This window comes from Boleophthalmus pectinirostris, unplaced genomic scaffold, assembly GCF_026225935.1.
Source record: "Boleophthalmus pectinirostris isolate CB_2022bp ecotype Guang Dong unplaced genomic scaffold, ASM2622593v1 HiC_scaffold_8, whole genome shotgun sequence".
Taxonomy (NCBI): domain Eukaryota; kingdom Metazoa; phylum Chordata; class Actinopteri; order Gobiiformes; family Gobiidae; genus Boleophthalmus; species Boleophthalmus pectinirostris.
In genome coordinates, this window is record NW_026571515.1 from 19,109,318 (window position 1) to 19,133,371 (window position 24,054).

Consider the following 24,054-nt stretch of genomic DNA (forward strand, 5'->3'; position numbering starts at 1 on the left):
TTTGTGGTGTTAAACATGAGTGAATGAAACAAAACACAACTCCAGGTTTGTTCTGATGGGTGCAAATCGGAAAATAGGATAATATGGGCCCCTTAACAACACACTAAGAAATTCCCTCTTTTGTCCCCGGTAACGTCACCCTTCCGTTCAGAGCCTAGGGACTGTCAGCAGACTCAAGAGAACGTGGAAGTGTAACAGTCATTTAAAAGCTCCGAGGTAGGTAACATTTCTCAACGCCATGCATCAAAACGTCTGCAAGAAAACCGTACCTCATCAAAAAATCCCTCACCCCCATCGGGCCACATTCCGAGACAGTTTTTGACAGCGATTCACCTCGGCGCTACATGTATTTATCACCACTCCGCTCCAAATTCATCTTTACAAGTCGCTGGAGTCAGGTAATAAAATCAGCTTTTTTTTTAAAGGAAATTCTAGCTCGTGGTCCGGAGATAACCACCATCTGCTCTTTCATAGGTTCACCCGGAAAAGTTGTCAGGATCTGCGTTAGGGAGGCAGTCCAATGACACGCTTTTGGCAGAGAGCCCCGAGCATTCCCGACCACTTTGTACACACCACACACTTCATTTTGTGCACTGCGGAGGAGAGACTTGTGAGCGGACACCTTCGGAGATGTGCAGGGGAGGAGAAGCAGCGGCAGTGGAGTGGAAGCAGATGGTAGTGAGTGGGACAGGAGCTTATCCCTTATCCACAAATATGGCAGTGTGGTTAGTTACTAAAGTATGAGTTTGTGGTTTATTTTGATGAATGAGATACTTTCACCACCAATCTGATATATATAAATATACTCTATATATTTGCATTTTTTACATATTTCACCCCAGTTCTTCAAGTAAAAGGGTAAGAACGATAAGAATCAAACCAACTACATTTGCTAAATACTTAGTTAGGACTACAATACTACAGAGCAATTGTGTTTGTGTGTGGTCTGCATCACATTATAAAGAATTTTTATCATCTACAAACCAGGAAGGAAGGCTGGTGAATCCGTGAATCATTTGTTCATTTTTTCTAAATAAAACCAAAAATCAAAAAATGAAAACACAACTATTTTCTTCATTATTTGTCTCCAAAATCAAAATGAAAAAACAGGTAATGATCCTTTTTTTCAGTTTTTAATTTTATGTTTAAATGAATAATGGAAAAAAGTTATAATTTTCCCATTTTCGTGACTTAAATGCAATGCCGAATGCATAAGGACTTATCCCAGGACTGACACCAGGACCAGACCTGGACTGAGACCAGGGCCGAGACTGGTTTAGACCTGGTTTAGTCCTGGTTCAGTCCTGCTTTAGTCCTGTATGTGGAGCAAAAGTCCAGCATTGTAGTTTAACTCACAGAAATGGACGTTATCTGTTTTTTTCCATTATTCATTTAAACACAAAATCAAAAACACTGATACACAGATTCTGGAGCACTGTTAATGCTGCTAATCGTTGATTGCAATGCAGTAACAGCAAAACATCTCTGGTCTCTGAATGTGGAGAAATTAACTAGTTCTGTTTTACACATTTTTTAAAACAGTAAAAAGGTACCGCCCACACTGCAAATTTCTCTAATTTGAAAACTTATATCAGGTTATTCATGTTGTTTTCAGATTCATTATCTACTTAATAGTTCTGAGACTGCTTGATTCTAGTCTAGAGGTAGTTTATTTTAAAATAACTTGTTAAGTAAAACTATCTTGCTGCATGGACAGATCATTTCACTACTTTTAGATCATTTGTTGATAGATTTAAGTGTTTATATCTTGCATTTTTTTGCAGTGTATTTAAAGGTTCTACACAAAAATGACTCTTGTGAACTTCTTTGAGCCATGTTATAACGTTGTTGCCTCCTCAAAAACACATTCGGAGTTGTGTTTTGTTTCATCCACATATGTTTGAGTAATACTTTATTATTAGTCTGATTACATCTACAAAGCTCCAAATGCCGTGTGCCACCTTGTGATTTCATGAAGCGATAGTTTTCACATCAACAGCGACCTTTTCCCTTTAGTTCAGTAAATATGGGCAATTCTGGTGCATGGTGTCGTGAAGGTGTATGAGTTTAAAAACAAAGTAGAGCACTTCCTGTATTACCACATGACATCACAAGGTGGAATAGGGTGTTTTCTGTTTGAAAGAAGATAAAGCCTAAATAGTAGGTATGCTTTAGATGAGGAAATAACATTATAACAACCATATAGCTACAACTAAAGCCCCATCTATTCCATACTTTTAAGCTGAAGGGACAGTTAAGGTAAGTAATAATGCTTTTTCCTGGTATCCACACATTTTCATAGCCCTAGTGTAACAGTTGTTGATTAGTCTGAATGAGTCGGTGTGTTTAATTTCTCTAGTGTAATGTAAACAGAGTAAGCCCATTATACAGAGATGATATTTGGCAGTCCATGCACATCACAACTTTACATACTGCTGCAGTCATTTGATTTCAGGTCAAACAAAGACTTGGACCTGGGCCAGTCCGAGGCGGCGAGCTCTGCTGGAATAAACAGCTCTGCTCCCCCACTGTGTCACCTTAAACAACTCCTCAAAACAAGAGAGAATACGGTGCATAAATAAGACAGCATATTAGGAGTGTCCTCATAGGGTGCCTGTTTAATTTAGATTTAGAAGTGCACTCACAGGGAGCAAAGTTCTGCCTTCTCACTGGATACTCACAAGGGCCAGATGCAGTCCATTATATTGGCTCCAAACTCCATTCTGGGCAAGTTGCAGTGCTTTCTACCGCATGGCTTAAAATGTCAGATTTTTTAACAATTGTGGTTATGTTTTTCATCGTTCACAGCTTAAAGCCACATTATGCAACTTTTTAGCCAAAATAAATGTCCAAAACCAAAGCATGTTTTGCAATGGTGGAAAGTAAAAGTTGTGAAGTAGTGTACTTAGGTCTGAATCATCTGTACTTTACTTTAATGTGGATACTTTTTACTTTTACTTCACTACATCTAAGAGCAGGTATCTGTACTCCTCTAAATTTTTGAACAGGGTTGAAAAGTAAAATTATTTTCACGATTGTTTGAGATCTGCTGACAAACCTGAGGGTTTATTTTTTAACACATTTGTAGTTTGAGCAAACAAAATATACAAAGAAAAATAGCTAGGAAAAATACAATTCAGTTCAATTGTTTCTGTTGAACAAAATTCAGCACAAATCTGTATCAAAGTCACTGCATTTAAAGCTTTATTAGATCTCACATTCTGCTCGAAGTACTTTTTTTTTTACACTTTTAAAAGGGTACTATAAAGGGTAATACTTTTACTTCAGCTGATTTTTTCATGTGATACTTTTACTATTTTTGCATGCTTGCACCTCCACAAACCTGACTTTTAATGGGCCTGGAGAATGGCCTCTTCTGGCTTGTTTCCATAGAAATGTGGTTCCTTTGGTTATTATCTAATCTAAAACATACAATATCTACGTCCATGGAATTACATAATGTACCTTTAAGATTCTGTGGGTCTCTATGAGAAACCAATTGAAACTGGAGTACCTGATTTCCAAAGGGAAAGGAAGAAGTAGGTATTTAAACTGTGCTGCCATGGCTCTATTTTACAATCGATCGATAAAATGCTTTTACAATATGGGTGGAAAATAAATGTTCTCATTATAAGATTGAAGTTGGATAATGCAGCTTTAAAGCAATTGGAATGAATATGAGAAAAATGAAAACTTCAAGATTGCCAGCAGAGGGCACAAGGACAAAGCTGAGACGTTTCTTAATATCACTGATTTGAAAGAGATCAGAAGAAAGCTGAATTTTCATGACACTTCCTGAAATACATATAATGACACCACAAGGGGGACCAGAGCATTCTAGCTTTGGAAAGCGTGCTGCAGCCTAAATATTCAGCAGTTACTATGTGGTGGTCTTATATTGAATTTATAGGGTTATTTTTGAAATTATTTTGACAGATGAAGGCTTCAAGCTTCAGGTCCTTAATAGCTATAGATTATACTGTATTATACAGGAGTCCCTATATTAATGTTTTTGGCAGTCAAGGCACATCAGAGCTTTACATACTGCTGAAGTCACTTTAAATCAGGTCAACAAAACATTGGAACAAATCCAAGCAACCGAGCTCTGCATGAATAAATACTGTCCCCATCCCCACCTGTGTCACCTTAGACAACTCCATACATTTCACCACTCAGTACCATTCATTCACACTCATAAAATATATAATAGTGTTGTCTATTTTTATTGGCATATATGAGTTTATAAGAAGTATAGCTGTAACTTTGTGTTGCATTTTTGGGCTCATTAAGACCTAACTAATCGTGAAGTTTTCCAGTCATGTTTGAATGAGTTTATTTTGTAGCCAGGCTGGCGCCACCTAGTGCCTCCACTCAATTTAATTTCTCTCCAGCGACTAGGTCAGGAATCGGAATACACTAGACGGTTTGCAAAAACCCCGGAAGTTGCAGACCATGCACCCACCAGTCAGCAAAGAGCTGTGAAGCCATGACGTCAAACTCAAGTGCCTGTCTGGATCCCTTTTGTGGTACAGCACAACAGTAAATAAAGTGGTCAAGATGGATGTAGATGAAGCCAGACATTCTGTGTTGACAATGATTCCCAAGATCAAGGATTTAAAGCTGGAACAAAGACAATGTTTGGTGAATTTGATCAAGGGGAAAGATGTTATTGCTCTGCAGCGATTGGTTGAATTAAAAAAGTAGTGAAAGAATCCTAATGTTGCAAATTCAGACGGTTTCCACGAACTGAAACCGGCTGATGAATCAGGCTAATTATTTTGGAGCATGGGAACCAGTGTTGTCCAGCATAATTTTCTTATTTTTATTTTATATTATTATCTTTGTCTCAATTACTTTTGTTATACTGCTAAAATTAAACTCAAATTTGACTGAAAAAGCTTGATACTCAATACCACTGTGATAACAACAACTGTCTTTCAGCCAGTATAACGTAATTTCTAACACAAACTGAAAGTAGTTTATTTAATATTGCCATGTGACTTTATAGAAGTTCTGACAGAAGCTGCTAGTAATTCCTACCTCTAAAACTATTCAGTTAACATCGGCCTTATTTAAGGGTTTTTTTTGTTGTTGTTTTTTTTTACTCTGAAACCTTCCAGAACCAAAAACACCAGAGTGGAGTAAAAATGAGGCATTTCCTGTTGTGTCCACCTGGTCTCCTGCTGTGATGCTGCAGGACATAGAGGAGGGACACTTCTGCCTCTTCCTCTCCTCAAACTGCCCTGACACAGATCTGCTGACCCTCCCTGACCAGTCCTCTTGTTAAACTGCACTGAGACCTTTGCCTGCACAGTGTAAATGTTGCTGCAGCAAAACTTAAATTTCCCTTGGGATCAATAAAGTATCTCTCTCTCTCTTTAGCTTTTATATTGATGAGCATATGAGCATCTGTTGTTTTGTTTTTGACAAACACGTCTCCATTGATAAAACTTGCCAAGCTCACCAATATCAGTGCACGAGCCCATTCATTACCAGTACCCACTATACGCCTTTACTGTATTGCCAATATGAGCCATCTCTAGCTTGTACGCAGTCTCATCCACCAAACCCATAATGAGACTGAAGCCACAATGGAGAAATGAAGCGGTGAAAATGGCACAAGCCGCCTGGAAGAGCAACTCTGAACGCTAGCATAATCCTGGCCAGCAGTGATCACCGCTGATAAATATTAATAAACAGCATTATACCGAGAGAGACGGCGTCGTGGAGGACACAATAACAATAGGAGAGTCTGTTATTGAAGGCAATTTTCCATCTGACATCCGCCTAAACAATACCGCCTCACGTGCACGCCCCTACGCTCGTGCACGGAGCCTATTATCAGCCCCTTTGCGATGTTTTGTTCCTCTTGTTTGGGGCCAGGATAAGAGGCAAGCATAAATGAGTGCGAGGTACAATAGCAAAAGGAAAAACAGATAGATAAGTCCTAGTCCTGGCCTGACGCAGAACGGATGGTATCGGCGCGCTCATTACAGATGCGCGGGGCGTACTGGAGCACGCTGGGTTGGAGATGAGGAGCTGGACGGAAGCCTGTGAAGATCAAAAAGGTGGTCCAGTGTTTGCTTAACCCTGTGTAGTACAAAAACATAGGACTGGTTGGGGTAGTAAGGATGCGATTGGACTGGCAAATAGCTTCGGAGCATGGATGTATTTTTAGATGTGCGCTGGAACATGACAGCCAAATTAAAATAGATAAAACTGAATTAATGTGCTCCTTGTGGGCTCGTGTGGATTCCAAAATAAGCCTGTCACACTTTGTAGACTTTAATTTTAAGCCTTTTCTTTTATTAATAAATGGTAATATTAAAAGCATGTTAACTACTGATTTTGAGTTGTGATTGGACAACACCGTAGACTGTAATTACATTCATTTAAAGGGCCCATATTATGCTATTTTTAAGTTGTTCCCTCATCACAAACATGCCTGGAGTTGAGTTTTGTTTAGGTCACACTTTTAATACAAAAAATCTGCATATTAATTATATTTATTCCTGTAAACGCAAACAGCAAATAGTAAAAAAATATGATCTGAACCAATATTTTGGGGCCGATATCCAATCCATCCAAATTTCAGATTTTGGCTCCAATATCCGACACCTTTAGGGCCAATCCCATTTCTAATTTCTACCTCTACCCCTTGCCCCTTGAAACTGAGCAACAAGGGGTAGGGGTTGAAGGTAAACCCCTATGACTTGGGACAGCCCTTCAACAATCACATATGTCATCAGTAGTCTCCTCCAGCTTTACGTAAGCAGACGCTACAAGCTTTTGCCAGAAATCCAACACGCCGTCTACAGTTCATGAACTTCTTTGGTCTCTGTGATCATGGTAGCAGCCATCTTGCCTGTGATTCGCAAGGCATTCTGGGAAATTGCTCATACCCCACCATTTGGAGTGTGCCTCTGAAAAATCTTCATTTGGAGGGGTATATAGTTCTACCACTTTCCCCTACCTCTCTGCCATAACAGTAACTGGGACACCCCTACCCCTACACGTGAACATGAAAAACGGAGGGGTAAGGGAAAGTGGTATGGCCAAGGGGTGTAGTGTGATTCAGCCTCATTTGCGTCCCTGTATATTTGGGCAACAACTTATTATTGTTTCGGTTATCAAATAAAGTCAGTAGTTATATATTTGATATTCTGCCTAGACAAATGATTACTTGTATTGCACATTGGGATTTTTAAATACATTTTTCACCAAATAAATGTTGAAAAATGGTGACAGAAGGCTTTTTAATCAAATCAAGTGAATTACTCATTAGAAGTTGTTGTATAGTTTTTATACATTTTGATATGAAAGGTCTTTTGGCATCAGTTTCAGAGACTGCTGTCCAGTTAACGATTATGCATATCAAAATATGATCATTATTTTAATAGCCAACTATAGTCATGATCATTCTGATTAATAGATGCAGCCCTGCCAAATTAGAACAAAATGAAATGGATTAGGCTGGCGTCTTCACATTAATGGGCAAAACACAATCCCAACCTTTGCTTGCCACACTTTCATGCCTGTGTTCACTGCAGAGCTATTTCTAATTTGTTTTATTGTCTCTAAAAGCACCTGCCACATCCCACTAGTTTCACACTAGGATCATCTCCAGTCCCCTCTGTTTTTCTCTGTATAACTCTACAAAGTCCCCAACCTGACCTTGTCTCTTTTAATGAGTCCACACAAAGTTAGCACATGACTGCATAGGCAACAAGCTGTTCCCTCCTCGCCAGGAAACCCCCCTCACCCCGCTCCGATGACAAATCCATCTACGGGACATCCCATAGCTAACGCGGCGGATGACATGACCTTGATCGATCACCGGCGAGCACCAGATGGTTTTAAGGACAATGTTGTAACTGTACTGTATTAGCATAATTGCAGGTCTATACGGTAGCTACACTGAGGAGTACATGGCCACATGGTGCTAGCACAGAGGTGGGCTCTCAGCAGAGACGTAAGGCTCGGCACTGTCTTCTTGCATGAATTGTGGCGTTATTAGACAGGCTGGTTTTGCAAATACAGCAGAAACAGGCAGAGTGTGTTTGTGGTAATGGATGTGTGCAATTCTTTGGCTTGGGAGTAGACTTCCATGCACAAACCGTGTTTTTCTTGTCGGAGAGTGTAATATTTACTGTAGTTGTATGATTGTGATTTTTCTATATGATTAATATGATTATTAGTCAAAAGTGGTTCCAACTGAATTAAAGAGCCATATTACGCCATTTTCTGATCTGTGTTATAATCTTTCCTCATCACAAACATATCTGGAGCTGTGTTTTGTTTCAGTCACATGTTTAACACACAATCTCTGCATTTTTAGGCTGAATTTTTCTCTCAAACAGAAAACTCTGTTCCACCTTGTGACATCATGTGGTGAAACAGGCCGTGCTTCACTGTGTTTTTAAACTCCATACACCTTCACTAGAAACATTTTGATAATTTCAGACCTGGAATTGCCAATCTCTACCAAACTTAAGGTAAAATGTAGCTGTTAATTTGAAAACTACCACTACATGACATCACAAGGTTGGACAGAGCACTTTGAGCTTTGGAGATATAGAATATATGCAAATACAATTAGTTTAACTGTGTTTTAGTAAAATGAGTAGTATAACTTATCATAGGCACCTTAATCCAGTACAGAAACCCATCAATCCATCCATTTCCATTGCAACCTATAGCTCCAATAAGACTAGCTTTATGTTACTTATTATCTCCTCCACATGCTCACATCCTTCTATTCCGTGCCCACATCGCTCAGCCTGACTTTTCGGCGAATCCCCGGTGCTCCTCCTCTCACATTCGGTTTCCAGATCACATCCTGGCACTGGCTTTACACACTAAGTCACTCTATACCTCATCACTCAGTGCAAAGTCAAGGAGAGGGCGCAGCCAGATAGAGAAACACTGTAGGAGAAGGACTGCAGATGCGGGGGGAGGGGCCTGGTGAACGGGTTTGAATGGAGAGCAAGGCAAAGGGAGATGAGCAGGGGTCAAAGGTGAGAGAAATTGAAAAAGCAATGAGGTCAGGAGGGGAGAGTTGAGGGAATACTGAGTGAGTGATACAAAAGAAAGATTGTGGTTGGAAATTGGCGAAGGCGTAAGGTGGATTTTATTTATTTTTTTATCAGCTTGAATAAGGATGCAGCCAAAGAGGAATAGATTCTTTTGTTGGTTATGTTAAATTATGTATAGAAAAATAATGATAACAGAGAAACATGTAACATAAGGTGTGCAAAAAAACAGTATAAAAACTATTTTGTGAAGATGAAATGGATAACAAAATTGTAGAAATAAATTCAAGCTGCTTAAAAAGATAGTGGATTCCTATTGGCTGATCAGGAAACAAAGTTACAACTGAACTTGTTATGTTTGGCATGAAAGTGCCCATATTATACTATTTTCTGATCTATGTTATAATGTTTCCTCATCAAAAACATAACTGTAGTTTTGTTTTGTTTTATTCAAGTATGTTTAACACAAAAATTTGGTATTGGTATCGGTTCTTGTTATGTTATGTATACTACACGCAGTGTTGGGAAGTAACAGATTACATGTACCGGAGTTACATAATCAGAGTACAAATTATGAGTAACTGTATTCAGTAACAGTTACTGTTTCAGTGAGTGGTAATTGGATTACAGTTACTTTGTTGAAATAAATGGATTACACGACGGTATTTTCCTGTTTTCACATTTGGGGCTATATCCCCTTTCTTTTTTTTTTTCCCTCGGTAATTCCACTCATCGCCGGACACTAAACCAGGTCTAAAACCAGGTCTAAACTAGGTCTAAACTAGGTCTAAACTAGGTCTAAACCAGGACTAAACCAGGACTAAACCAGGACTAAACCAGGACTAAAGCAGGACTAAACCAGGACTAAACCAGGACTAAAGCAGGACTAAAACCAGGTCTAAACAAGGTATAAACCAATTCTAAACCATGTCTAAAACAGGATTAAACAGGATTAAACCGGACTAAACCAGGACTAAACCAGGTCTAAAACAGGATTTAACAGGACTAAACCATGCTGCGCGGACCGTGTCTCCTCGTCTTCTATCATTCTATCATTCTAACATTTTTAATACGGTTAAGTAAAGACTCTGCCTTTTCATTTTCTTTTATCAGACAAAACATCTTATGTGAAGATTTCCTTGTCTTTGCTTCTCTACAGCAAATCAAGTAATCCAAAGTATTCAGATTACGTTACTCACTTTAAGTAATTTAATGGATTCCGTTACAACCTACATTTTGGTGTGTGTACATTTTGGTGTCTTGTAGGGGAATACATTTTAAAAGTAACCTTCCCAACACTGACTACATGAAGCACGACACACGATTAAGACAAAATCCAATCCCAAAAACTGTCGCACAAGTGAAAAATCGTCTCAAAAAGGGCCAAAAATAGTGTACGCCCTGTGAATGAAATAAAACACAATGGGTATGTTTATGATGAGTTAACAACAATATAACATGGCTTACAAGAGACAGTTTTGCGTAATAAACAGCCTTTAAAACAAATGTGGGTCATAGCATAGTAAAAATAAATAAAAAATAGCACACTCTTTGCACATGCCCTGCACATTATCTCCATAATTTCTCATTCTTGTTAACATCTAAATGCTTTGAGGTATGTCTTGTAAATATTGATAGCTTCCAAAAAATATACATTTTAATCTGATTCAAAGTTCACTCACATCTTTATTTTTTGCTGAATGTCTGCTGCAGTTTTAATCCTCAACATTTCCTAATGGCAAGTAACGGCGTCACAATTAATCACTTACATCTTTAATTAAAACAGGAGCAAATCATCACGCTAAAACAAACATGCTAACGGCTAAACGGCAGAGCAGTGCAGATGTAGGGAGGAAGATGAGGATAGAGACCGGGAGGAAGAGCATAGTCCGGAGATTTATGGCAGCTTGTTATGGTGCAGCCACTGAGTAACAGAAGGTGAGAGGGGCTGAATAATGCATGAGCAGTGTGTGTGTGTGTGTGCGCATGTGAGCGTGAGTGTGCATGTGGTGTGCGTGTGTGTGTGTGTGTGTGTGTGTGTGTGTGTGTGTGTGTGTGTGTGTGTGTGTGTGTGTGTGTGTGTACGTGTGTGTGTGTGTGTGTGTGTGTGTGTGTGTGTGTGTGTGTGTGTGTGTGTGTGTGTGTGTGTGTGAGAGAGAGTAAAACGGGTGACAGACACAGATGAAATATACACTGTGTTTCTCCCACACCTCTGGATAGGGTGACCACTTGTCCGTCTTTTGGTTTTCCTGCACAGCCATTTAGGTCACTGTCTCTTATCCCAAATATTTAAAAATGTCTCACTTGTTTATGATATTGCAAAAAGTGAGATTTATAGATTCATTAATTCAAAGCTGTTGGAATCTATTGTTACTCCGATCAGTCTGTGTTTTACGATAAAAACTGATCATCATACGGTGTTCTTGCAGTTATGAGAGATAGACCAAAATATGGTTTGGTCAAAATATTGAGTTGATCTCCAGCAGAGGCTGATTTTGATTGGCCCAATCAGCTGCCTAAACATGCATAAATAATAAATGCATAAAGCTTTATTAGAACATTTTAGTCCAAAGAGGGTACTGCAAAAATGCGACCACACTGCTCTCTTGACCGGTTTAAAGTAAAACTAGATAATGGATGTATTTGCACTCAGTTCAAATTAGGAAAATTATGAATATTGGCCCAACTTATTGACCCAAAACTACTTAGCGGCTGTTAGTTTCTTTGGATACTAACTAATTGGTATCTACATCTGCCAAAAAAACAAACAAAAAAAAAACAACAAAAAAACTAACAACAAAAAAAATAACATCTCTAGTTATTATCTATAATCTTAAATTGTTGAGTCCATGTCCCACTACTTTAAACATCTTGGCCCAGTTTTTCTACATTTTGAGATGGTCATCCTACCCCTGGACCATCTCCTCCTCTCACCAGTAGAAAGACAAGCCTTCCTCCACCTGCAGCCAGCCGGGAATTTTGCAGTAGATGCAGGGAAACATGACCCCTGTTCCCCAGACTCAATCAATACTGTCTGATTATGGTGTCTAGATATTTAACTACATTTGATTTAATGTACAAATGGGGCAGCATCTAGGCCTGGTGGTGAACTGTGTAATTCAATTTGGTTTAAGAGTGTTTTATGAACAATGTCAAATCCAACCCCATGTAATGTCATAATCAGACTTAGCAGTTCATGTTTGCAGTGTACTTTAACCTTTATCAAGGCTGGTGTTGCTGCTCGCACATACAGAAGGCAGACTTGTAATAATCAAATTGTGGTTTTTCTATGCTAAGGTGGGGTACAGCCATAGATGTAAGAAGTGGACAAGTCATATGAGGCTCACAATGCTGACTGTTATGGGGGCGAATTTGGAGCCAGTTCCATATTAGGAATAGGAATTTGTGAAATAAAAACACCATGATCACGTGGAGCAGCTTAATAGAGAGGTAACAATTTTTCTGTGTAAAGTCAATTGGAAACAAAGTTGATGGAGCCAGAAGCACACCCATGAACACTTCCTACTTGGAACGCAGTGGTCAGCGGGTCAGCTATGTCCAATTTTATATATGTATAGTCTGAAAAAGTGTTGGCAACAGTCTGTATTAAATCAGCTAAACCCCAAAGGAAACTGCTTTTGCAAGGTTTTTCAAAATTCCAAGCCAATTTTGTAAAGCTAAGTTCTAAATTTTGTTTTTTCATCTTGAGATTCCAAGACAAACATTGTGGTGCTGAAGAGAGTTTGAAAAAAGTATTGGCAAATGTGCATTTTATGAACAAACCCCCAAATTGAACTACTTTTACTGGACTTTTCGAAATTTCAAGTTTGTTTTTCTTCCCATTTTGGCTTCTTTTTTGTATATTCAACTTTGGATGGAAAGACTGCCATTAATTTTCATTGGGGTTTGCATATAGTAACAGCATCTAATCTACTTTACGTATATACAACAAAGCAGTGTGGATGGGTCCTGAGAGAATGCTATTCCATATGTGAGCAAATACCAAACATATGTTGAGGATTTTCTGTCTGAAGTGATGTAAGGTATAGAACAGCTGGAAAGATTTGGCCAGGACATAAATGGACCTTTATCAGTGAATAATGTATGGATATGTCAAAATGGTAAATGCTGACCATGCTGTATTAATAAAGAAAATCAAGTATACGGCACTAAGCCAAAATACCACAGTCAGTTCTTCATTTGTATTTGAAATTTTTTTGACTTCTTTCTCCGGTGCACTTTGTAATTTTTCTGGTAGGGAATCCATCACCTGCTTTTCTCCATGGAGATGTCATTGCTTTGCACTGGACCATTCACCAGTGTGTCATTAAACTTATTTATCTCCATGGAGACAAGCAATGGTGAAGTTACAGGTTAGATCCATGGAGAGATGAGCCCGCTTACAGTAAGAATACATGTTTTTCAAGGTACTGATTAACAATAAAACACATGTAATTGAATAAATGCCATAATCTCCATGGAGACAAGCAGGTGATGGACCTCCCCCCTAGAAAAGTTACATAGTGCACCTTTAGTTATTGCTTTTGACTCTTTTTAATGCAGTAGAAACCATGCCAACAGCACACCAATCTAATTCTGAGCCACTGGTCACAAAAGAATCAAACCAAACAATGGTGACTGAAACATCCACCACAAGCAAGCTAAAAACGAGAAGTCGTCATTATCCAACTCAAACAGCTATATTTCTACTAATTTCTATAATCAGGGCACAAAAACACATCAAAAGCACTCAGACTTGATAATGATGTTTTCCTGCCAAACATTTTTAACTGCAATCTCCTGCTCACTCCACAATCAGACCTAGCGTCACTTTAAAAGCGTCTGATGAACACCAAAACACTTGTGGGAGACACTTACCGAGTTGATGCAGGCTAGCTCCTTGTTCAGCAACCAGGGTAGTGACAGTTTCCCCTCCCCTCTGTAACACGACTGAATCCTCTCCTTAATCTTCTCTTTTATCTTCCTCATCGTGAATAGGCAGAGCGCAGACTCCTTGGGCGGCTTGGCGCGGTTCTTCTGACCCTGGGCGAAGACTGTGAATAGGACCTCCTCGTGTTCCGGAATACCTAGGGAGCGTGCCAAGCGAGTTCCAGGTTTGGCAAGATAGGCATCCTGAACCAAACGATATTCCACGCCGTCTTTCGTGCAACCAATCGGGAATTCAACGTACGAGTAGAATTTGGGGTCATCAACGCAAAGACGCACGATTTTGGATGTGAAGAACTGTTCACTGCTGGCGTCTGGAGAGGTAAGCTGAGTGTCCAGTTGGAGGGTGAGATAGTACACAAACTGCTCGCTGTTAAAACCGTAGATGTAGTAGATGTCGAACGCTGGGAATTTCGACAGCGTGTCCGAAGGAATTTTCAACTGCGATGACACAAACTCATCTTGGTAGACAAAGCTAAACATATCAGCGTTCTCCTCATTGGACATCAGCTTCCTGCTTGACAAGGTTGGGAAGTACTCCGACTTTCCGTCAATGGGCGTTCCAACGAAAAGCTTCCCTCCACCTCCAAAGATATCCGGGGAGATCACCACTCCGGACATAGTACCTGCTTCGGCCACACTGGATAGGTAGTGCTCCTTGCGATGATGGGGTTCGCCAAGTTTGAACAAGTCATCCAGGCGAAGAAACTGGCAGATCCCTTGAGAAGTACTTCCGCACGCGATTAGGCGGTTGTGGGCGGCGTCGAGTAAGAGGAGCTTGTTGACGTTGGAAGTTTGGATTAATTCGTGAGGGCAGGATTGGACGCCGGGCGGGGGATAGCAGCGAGGGTTATCAGTGACCGGTCCGGTAACATGGCTCCGAAGTTTGGTGAGGTTGCTCGATAGCTTGTAAATCCAGTTGACAGCACCAAGGTAGATCTCGCCGGTTTTGTTGTTGACGACCAAATGCGTGAGCCCTCCTTCCGGTGGAGAGAAGGAGAGAAAGGGGGATGGTGATGACGAGAAGGTTCTGGAGGAGGTGAGGAGGAACAGGGTTGGGAGGAGGAGGAGGGAGGGGTAATGGTGGGAGGACATGGCGGTGAGGGGAGGGAGTGGAGGCTTAGTTGGTGAAGGTAATCCTGGTTGGGGCGTTCGATATTTGAGGGGACTTTAGCAATTTGGTGGCTTTCCAGAAGCAACTCCCTCTTCCTTAGGTCCTCAGCTGATTTTACAACCTCATTCTCTGGGCTTCATTCACATCGACCACCAGCCCTGGGGAACAGAAGACAAGAAACATGTCAGTAAAACATGTATGATTTTGTGACATTATATAGCATTATATTTCAGTGAAAAAGAAAATCTTGGTACCTCTATAAGATGTAATTCATAATATTACACATTTACTTAATTAAAGGGTAAGGTTTGTGGTATTAAATAAAGGTACACTACATATTTTTTTCTGGTAGAGGGCTTTTGTTTTTGTTGCTTTGCCTGGAATGGTCCACAGTATGGCATTAAACTTATATCTAGAGACAAGTTCTAGACACCACCATGCCAAGTTACAAGTCATATCTGTGGAGAAGTTACCTCACTCATTTTAAGGTAAGATATTCTTGACTTATAATTTCATAAATGCATGTCAGATAAATTTAAAACCATACTGCGGAAAAAGAAATAAAACCTCCATGGTGATGGATCGTACACCTGAAAAGTTGCATAGAGCTCCTTTAAGTATTTACCAAGCCCAATCATTATCATTCTTAATAAACTCTTTGTTCATGTCCGCGCAATTCCCAAATTCTCCACAATACTGAAAGATACTAACAAGCAAAAACAGCACTTGATTTTGATGTATGTCTGCGGATATAAATCCTGAAACACCTCCTGAGTCTGGATCATATGAAAGTACATAAAAATCTGATGACCAGTTCTCAAAATAAATGAACTCAGATGTGCGTCAAACCACAAGTAAAAAAGGATGCGTTTTTGAATAGCAACCACAAGGTGAGTCAGTGATATCCTTGTTCTATTGTATATTTAGCATGGAGCTACAGAGGGGAAACTGCAGGAAGCCGATAAAATAGGAGAGACAGTGAAAAGGGAACAGAGTCAAAGCTATTTGGCTCTATCCCAGGTCAATACAAAGGCTGTGGAGATGGAGGAGAGATTGGTAAAAGTGAAAATAGGGAGAGAATAAGTGAGAATCAAAAAGCTCAGCTATTCTACAGTGTTCTGCTCTGGATGTTCACTGTATCTGCTGTACAGGATGATGGTGTAACAAAGTAAAGTCTATCCTGAAATGCACCCAAAGTCTTACATTCACTCTTACAGTAAAGTTCAGATACAGTTTTTTTTTTTTTTTTTTTTTTTTTTTATAAGAAGAATTTTTTTTGTTTGAAATCAAGCAACCATTTTGTCCATTAATTTAGTTTAAGGTATACAAATGTACTATTAAGTAGGGGTGTAACGATATCCAAGCCTCACGATACGATATCGTCACAGTATAAATTTCATGGTGCAACATTTATTGAGATATCGTGGGCCAGCTCACGATATGGTGGGAAGGCTCATGATGTAACAATGTCCAAATCTCTCGGTACAATATTTTCACGATATACATCTCACGGTACGATATTTATTGCAATATTTTGTGGAGGCTCACAAAACTGTGAATATGCTACTTTTTCCTCTTAAAATGACTTGACAAGACTTAATCCAAAGAACTAAAACTTAAAAGTGCTTAGAACTGTTATTTCTATTATCTAATATAGTCTACACTGAAATGGAGCAAAGGATTTTGTATGTATCTCTGTAGTTCTCTCTGTTTTTTTTTTTTGTTTTTTTTTGCTACTGCTGCAGCATACCTCTTAATTTAAGCAAAGACACTTGTCATTCGATATACTGTGATGGTCCACGATATTATTGGGAGAACTCTGACGATACACGATATTTCGGTTATTGTTACATCTCTACTATTAAGTGATCCATTGATTTTGAACCATACTTTGTTTGGGCAACCTGTCAGGAGCAGTAGAGAACTGAAGCATAGTACCAGGACTTCAAAAACATATCTATGCCAAAAACGTCTATACAGTTACATGGGAAACTATACATTTGGTTTCAGATAGTTTTTTGATAACTGAACTTGTTTCAAACCATACCAACTCAAAACATACAGAGGATACGTCCCCAGTGGCTCTTACAGGTTGTCCCAGCAGCACTGAAGGATGGGTCATACGCAGAGACAAATCTTCCAACTGGGACACTAAAGTACACCCTAAATATTTTACTACTACTAAATGCAATCCAAATATAGTAAAAATGACTAAATGAGTTCAACTTGTATTGGTGTATAAGTGATTGACTGTGCATTTCATCTCCTTCAGGCTCAAATAATCTTTCAGCTCTCACCGTTTTGTAATAGCCCTGTATCTTAAGTACCATCTTTATATCCCTCCTCCATACCTCTGTACAGTCATTTCCCCAGTCCATTGGTTTATGCCTGACTTAATACAAAGCACAAGGCGAGCGCTTGTTTAATAATGAAGTTTGGTTAGGGAGCTATCTGCGGCTCTTATTTCAGCCCCATTCCTTCTTTCATTAAACTGGGATGTGTCTCCTCTGCCTATAGGACACTTCTCTCCTTGTCAATAGTGTCTTTCATGTGGACTGGCCGTGATTACAGTGGGCTATGACGATGCTGCTGATGTCCCACCCCAACAATAAGGCCAGTGTTCCAGCCCACGCACACTCACAGCAGTGTTCCAGTACAGTGTCGCTTCTATATTGTTTAATAGGACCTGATCTACAACGCCCTACGCTTTTCTCTAGCATTTAGGAAACCGTTTAAATGATAATTACCATAACTGAATACATTATTAATACACGTTTTATCATGTTTTTATATCTATGACAATGATAGTAAAATTTTGAATCTGAAATATAAAGACCGAATTGGAGACTACAATATCCAATTCAAATTGAAATCATAATTTGAATTGGTGCAATGAGAAATTGCAAAGCCTGCATTTGCCGCCCCATTTAACTAACTACAAAGCATGTCTTTTGTTCACTCTGAATGTCTTAGGTTGAATAGCTGGTGGTTGGATTCCACTAGCTATGGACATTTGAGATGCTACAGGCTGCATATGTGGTCGCAAATGTGGGAAAAGACCTTCCAAAAGAAATACTTTGAGGCAATGAACTGTTTCATCACCACCCGAAACTCAAAAGTGGAATGAGGCTTTTCCTGTTGTGTTCACCTGGATCTGCTGACCCTACCTCACTAGACTTCCTGTTAAACTGCACAGAGACTTTTGGCTGAGACACAAAGGTGACTGAGTAATGTTGCTGCAGCAAAACTTGAATTTCCCTTGGGATCAATAAAATCTCTCTGTCTGTCTCTCTCTTACAAAAAGCCAAGTCAAACCAACAACAACATAAATTGCAGAATTCTGTGTTTAGCTTGTATTTTGCACTAGAGTAGGTTAGAATATTAAAATAACACCATAAGACTGAGTTGACAGTATAAGAAAATTTGTTTTTCGGTAAAGCACCTCTAAGCAAGGACGCCTCATATTTACTGTATGTCATTCCCAGTACAGTATTCCCACTGCTGCTAGTTTCAAAGGCACACGAAAGTTGTTATAAAGCATTCTGGAGTGACACTATCTTTACTGCTCTCTCATCTCACCTTCTCTGATGCACTTTTTATGAAATCTATAAATATGCCAGTGGAATATGGGCACGGTGGTCATATAGTATTAGCGCTGGTGATGTCAGCTGTTCCACTAAACTGGGACGTGGAGATAAGAGGCAGAACGTGATGGCAGAAAAACTACTTTGATTTTCTGGGAGTTTTTTTTTATGTTTTAGCGCGATCAAAAACAGAAATGGAGGAGTAATAAGGATGACAAAAGTACAGATGTGGACAAATAGGACAAAATGTACTATACTCACAGCTGAAGAAAGTAGTATTCTCAAATCTGAGGATAAAACAAGTAAGACTGAATGTGGCGATAGGAATATGTTTTTTAAACATTTCATGGTCTTGACAAAAAGCTAGGAATTCAATCGCCAGCTTCTATCCAAATGTAAAATCTGTTTTAACACTAGGGACATGAAGAAAACAAATCATAACTGAATTTTATAAATATTATATTTTCTGGCAAAAACAGTTCAATTCCCAGCTTTCCTCATGTTCTCATGGGTTCACTCTGGGGACTCTGCTTCCTCCCACTTACGCCTGTCACACTACCAAATTTTAAAGCATGACATATTACTAAAGAGAAATATCACAATAAATGATAATATTTTGAAACTACTTTACTTACTTTACTTTACTACTACTATGTCACTGACAACGTAACAATAACGCACGATAATCCCTGTAAACCATTTTCTTGATAGGCAGTATTGTTAAAAGGCCTAAGCTACAATAATAGCAGAATGAACCCACAGAAGTTTTTTTTATTTTTTTATTTAACCCTTTACAGCTTAGATCTTATCGGATTACAACTAAAATAACATCTCTCCACTGTTGAAAAGAAAATCAACACATAATAAATATTGAACCCAAAAGTATATTGTCCCAGCTTTCATATACTGAACGATAAGTTGATATAGTAATTATAGTAACAGATCTACTCCCACTCTTCATAAATATACTGGAGTTTACTGATATGTCATTAGTGAATTCACGTGAGAGTGAAAGGGTGTCTGTAAGTGTTTATGTCACCCCATTCACTTTCTTCAATATGCCACACCAAAAGTTAAGCCCCAGTAAAATACCTGGTACCTGAAATTCAGCAGACAAATAATGGATGGAATAAGTTGTGTGCTTGTGTGGGGTTAAGGTTAAATCTGAATACACAATACGAGGCTCTTGCGCTTTGTATTTTATGTTAGTCACGGGCTACTGGCTTTTGTTATGATTTGATGCCAAGTAATGCTATGGAAACTATTGCAATATGGATCCAATACAGATACCAAAGCCAATGAGTTTTGTATTAAATGCGTTGGAGCTCCTCTACTGTTAAGTGTTTTACTTTGGAGTGGACTATTTGCACTCCATCTCTGTCTGTCCATCTCTAATAAAAGAATAGTATGTGCACTGAAACTAAATTATACGCAACGTATTTCGAACACGTATAAAAATTTGACTCCCAAGTACTGCCAATTTGGATTATTTTCCACTCACGCACACCCCTTTTTTTTTTTTTAAATCACAAACCTAAAGGAGAACTGTGTAGTCATGTTTTCAGCAGTATTCTCTTTAGACTAAAATGTAAAAAAAGAAAAAATGTAAAATAAAAATGTAAATGTAAAATAAAAAGGGATAGTTCAAAATTTTGGACATGGGACCTCAATTCCTAGTTAGCCAGAGTGTTGGAGACGTGTGGAGACACTTTTTTTAATTTGCAGAGGTCGCTGGGGCTAGGCTAGCACATGGCAATGGGCACAAATAGCCTGCCACTAAAAACAGTCTTACCCACTCCACAAAACACCCGAAGCAAATCTTTTATTACACCAGACTGTCGATGTGAATGTCTGTGTCAATAGAATAATTTTAGAAGTAAAACCAACCATGCATTTGAAGGATTTATGTCTGAGCAGCAGCAGCTGTGAGTTGTACTTCCTGAGAGAAAGCTTGGCAGCGGCGGACTGATATATGAGAAAATAGTCCCTCAACGTGCGAAGATTCATGCAATGCAAGGTTAGTTTTATTTCAAACATTATTCTATCAACACAGACATTCACATCAACAGTCTGGTGTAATAATAGATTTGCTTCGGGTGCTTTGTGTAGTGTTTTTAGTGACAGGTGAACTATGCCACTGACATGCACTAGTCTAGCACCAGTGACCTCTGCAAATACAAGGACTGGATGGAATTTGTAAAAAAAAAAAAAAAAAAAAAAGTGTCTCCACACATCTCCAAAACTCGGGCTAACTAGGAAATGAGGTCCTATGTCCAAAATTCCGAACTGTCCCTTTAAAATAAAACTTGGTGTGTACTTTTCTGACAAAATTTCTATCAAAACAAAATACTGGCTTATCCTGGAGATTTAAAAGTGCACTCTGAAACTTTTATTGTGGAGGGTCCGCTATACCTGCTTGTCTCCAATTAGATATTTCACTTTGATTATTCCACAGAATAAAAAATAAACTTGGTAATCATAAGGGAGACAGGTTAATGCTTAGATCTATGGAGAAGCAAGCCTGCACATGGTAAGAATTCATGTTTTTAAGATATTTTTGAGCTATAAAGCACCTGTAATTGAACAAATGTAAGGAAGATTTTAATGCCCTAATCTCCATGGAGACAAGCAGGTAGCAGAGCCTCCACCTTAGAAGTTATACAACAACTAAAACGTCCAAAGATCTCTAAAGTATAGTATAATAGCAATATTTTGGTATCAATCCACCAGTCACAAGTTTACCAACCACAAACTCCAAACTCAATCCCAGACCAGTCTACCTTCCTTCAGCCTAATATAATATGAGAAACCCTTGAATCATCCAGTCCTCTTTCTCAAACGTCTCAGAGTGTGTGTGTGGTGACCCTGAAGCCCACCTGCCACATCAGATAAAGCTGTGGGCCCTTCCCGCTCGGTCCCACTCTGATTTATTGCACTTGGCACATCGATTGCACACCCAGTCACAGGCCTTGGCCCAAACACTTAGGCAAATTTATACACCGCCCTTGTTTAGCATGGATCTCACATAGGCTGCTGCTGCTAGTGCTAACTCCCTGCTCTTATAGGCATGCGTGCGTGTGTGTGCTAGCCCTGCCTCCATTCAATCGTATTTACAACTCAAACAGCTAGGGACACACGTCCAAACACATCACGCACGGCACTAACTGTACGCGGACAGGCCCATACGTCTCCTGACAGCCAACCACAGAGGCAGAATAAACATTTACAGTAATGCTATTTTCATTGTAAACTCCGCTCCGAAAGCACTACGGTCAAATGAGGAATGACGCAAACTCCAGTCAATTCGATCTGTGGAAACCGAGGAGCGTTCTATTTGGTGTTTGGAAGGGTGTTTGCCATGTTGTGATGTGATGTTTTTCCTATTGCACAATGCTGAGTGAGGACTGTGAATGGCACTAAGTGAGTTCTGGATCGATAAGAATTGAAAAAAAGGAAAAGAATATATTTTTGTTGAAATTTGATTAATTGCTTTGTTTATGCTCTTTGAAATATAGACTACATCTCTAACTTACGGCTTCCCATTTTAGATTTCTAAAAGTTAATTAGGAACTGCTAGATGTGTAGGTTGGTAATGTTCATTTTATGATTGTTTATGTTTTGATTTGTTTGTATTGAGATTGTAAAGTCTTTCTTATTCTGTAAAACACTTTGAATTACTGTGTGTATGAATTATGCTATACAAATAAACTTGTCTTGTTTTGATAAACGGTACACAGGAAAAAGTACTTTTCCTATGATCTGAGGGGTTATTTTTAGCATGTTCATGGTAACATTCTGCTTTTGAGTTCAAGCTTCGGATTTGAGCAAACAAAACAAAATATACAAAATTCCTAAGAAAATTTGAACTTTTTTTTTTTTTACATTTTTTTGTCATCACTCACTACATTTAACACTTTAACACATGAACAACACTTGTGTGAAATATTTTTAGTTTACTCTTTAAGTATAGTCTTTTCTACAGTCAGGGCTTAATGCTCAACTCAGATTTTTTGTGAAATCTTTTTTTTTTTTTTTGTGAAGTCGTTCACATTTTCAATTAAATGTGACTTGTATGTGATCTCCAGTGTGAACTTTAAATGCCCCAAAAGTGTCCCGCATGCGCACTGGAGGACACGACGACGTCACACACAGCGGGCGTGCTCAGTGTTTACGGAAGTCCCTTAAACATGGACGCATCATTGAGCACCTGGAGATTTTAAAGTTGCTGTCGTACCAGAGCCAGAAAGTGAACATCTTATTTGTTTAAAGGAGAAGATTGAATATGAGAAGGAAGAGGTTTTTGGCTTTGGCGTTTTGTGGGGCAGCGGCAGAAACGTTTGTGTAGATTTGTGACATGTAGGTGGGATGAATGCGACTTCGCTCTTCAGACTAAAGTCAATGTCAAAAGATGGGATATGTATTAGTTTTAGTAACACATATCCAAGTGGTCTGGGTTGCATTTGAAAAAAGTCAGATCTGTGTCATTCAATCTGCCATTAAAAGATCAGATACAGGTCACATAGGGGCTAAAAAATCGGATTTGGGTCACTTCAGGCTGCAGTCTGAATGTAGCCTATAATGGGTACTTTAACTTTTTATCTCTGTATCTGCACTTTTACTTAAATAACAAAACTGAGTACTTCATCCATCACCGATACTACAATGTACGACTTTGCCAAAGCAGTAAGCTGTAAGGTAAACGACACACACCTCAAAGACTCCAATGTAAACTTGTTGACCTTTAGCTAACAGAATTATATTTGAAACAGTTTGCGTAAGTCTACTGTACACACTGGCACTGCTGGCACTGACAAACCCAATCCACTTCTTTATCTTTGCAAATGATCTTCCTCCTCTTCCTCCGTAATGAGCTCATCAGACACAATGAATCACACCGCGGTGGCTCTGGAACTCTTCTCTCATCGCACTCCTCTTCTCCAAAGTTCAAATGATTTCACGCCTTTTGCTAACGCTTCATCTGTGGCCCCTTCGTCACTGACCTTTAAGCTTGCCTGGCCAGTCCATCAGCTAATGAAAATCTCACGCGTAGAATTAAAAAGCACCAAAACGCCATTGCAAATGACTCAACCGAATGTATCTTAAGTTAATAAGAAGTCAATCCGGCAACAAAATCGAGCGAATAAGTTGTACAAGCGTTATTTCACTTTCACTCCCCCCCTTCCTTTGCTTGGTGGAGTGCCAAGCTGAAAGGTCAAAAAGAAAAGGCCATGATATGCAGCCAATTTAAAATGACAAGATACTTTCAAATTCACAAAGAATAATGACGAATGAATATGTAGCAAATTGCGTTTCGACTTTATGAGATGCAGGCACTTCCAAGAATGCAGACAGAATCCAATGCAGTCTATTTATTTAC

At 39.2% G+C, this 24,054-nt stretch overlaps 1 protein-coding gene across 1 annotated transcript in view; it reads right to left on the reverse strand.

The window, feature by feature from the left end:
- plxna1a (plexin A1a) overlaps positions 1-24,054 on the reverse strand; it is a 519,677-nt gene that overhangs the window by 413,973 nt on the left and 81,650 nt on the right. The window contains exon 2 of the mRNA XM_055165879.1: positions 13,911-15,251. Coding sequence (XP_055021854.1) covers positions 13,911-15,074 — 1,164 coding nt within the window. The 5' untranslated portion in view covers positions 15,075-15,251. The remainder of the gene's footprint in view (positions 1-13,910; positions 15,252-24,054) is intronic.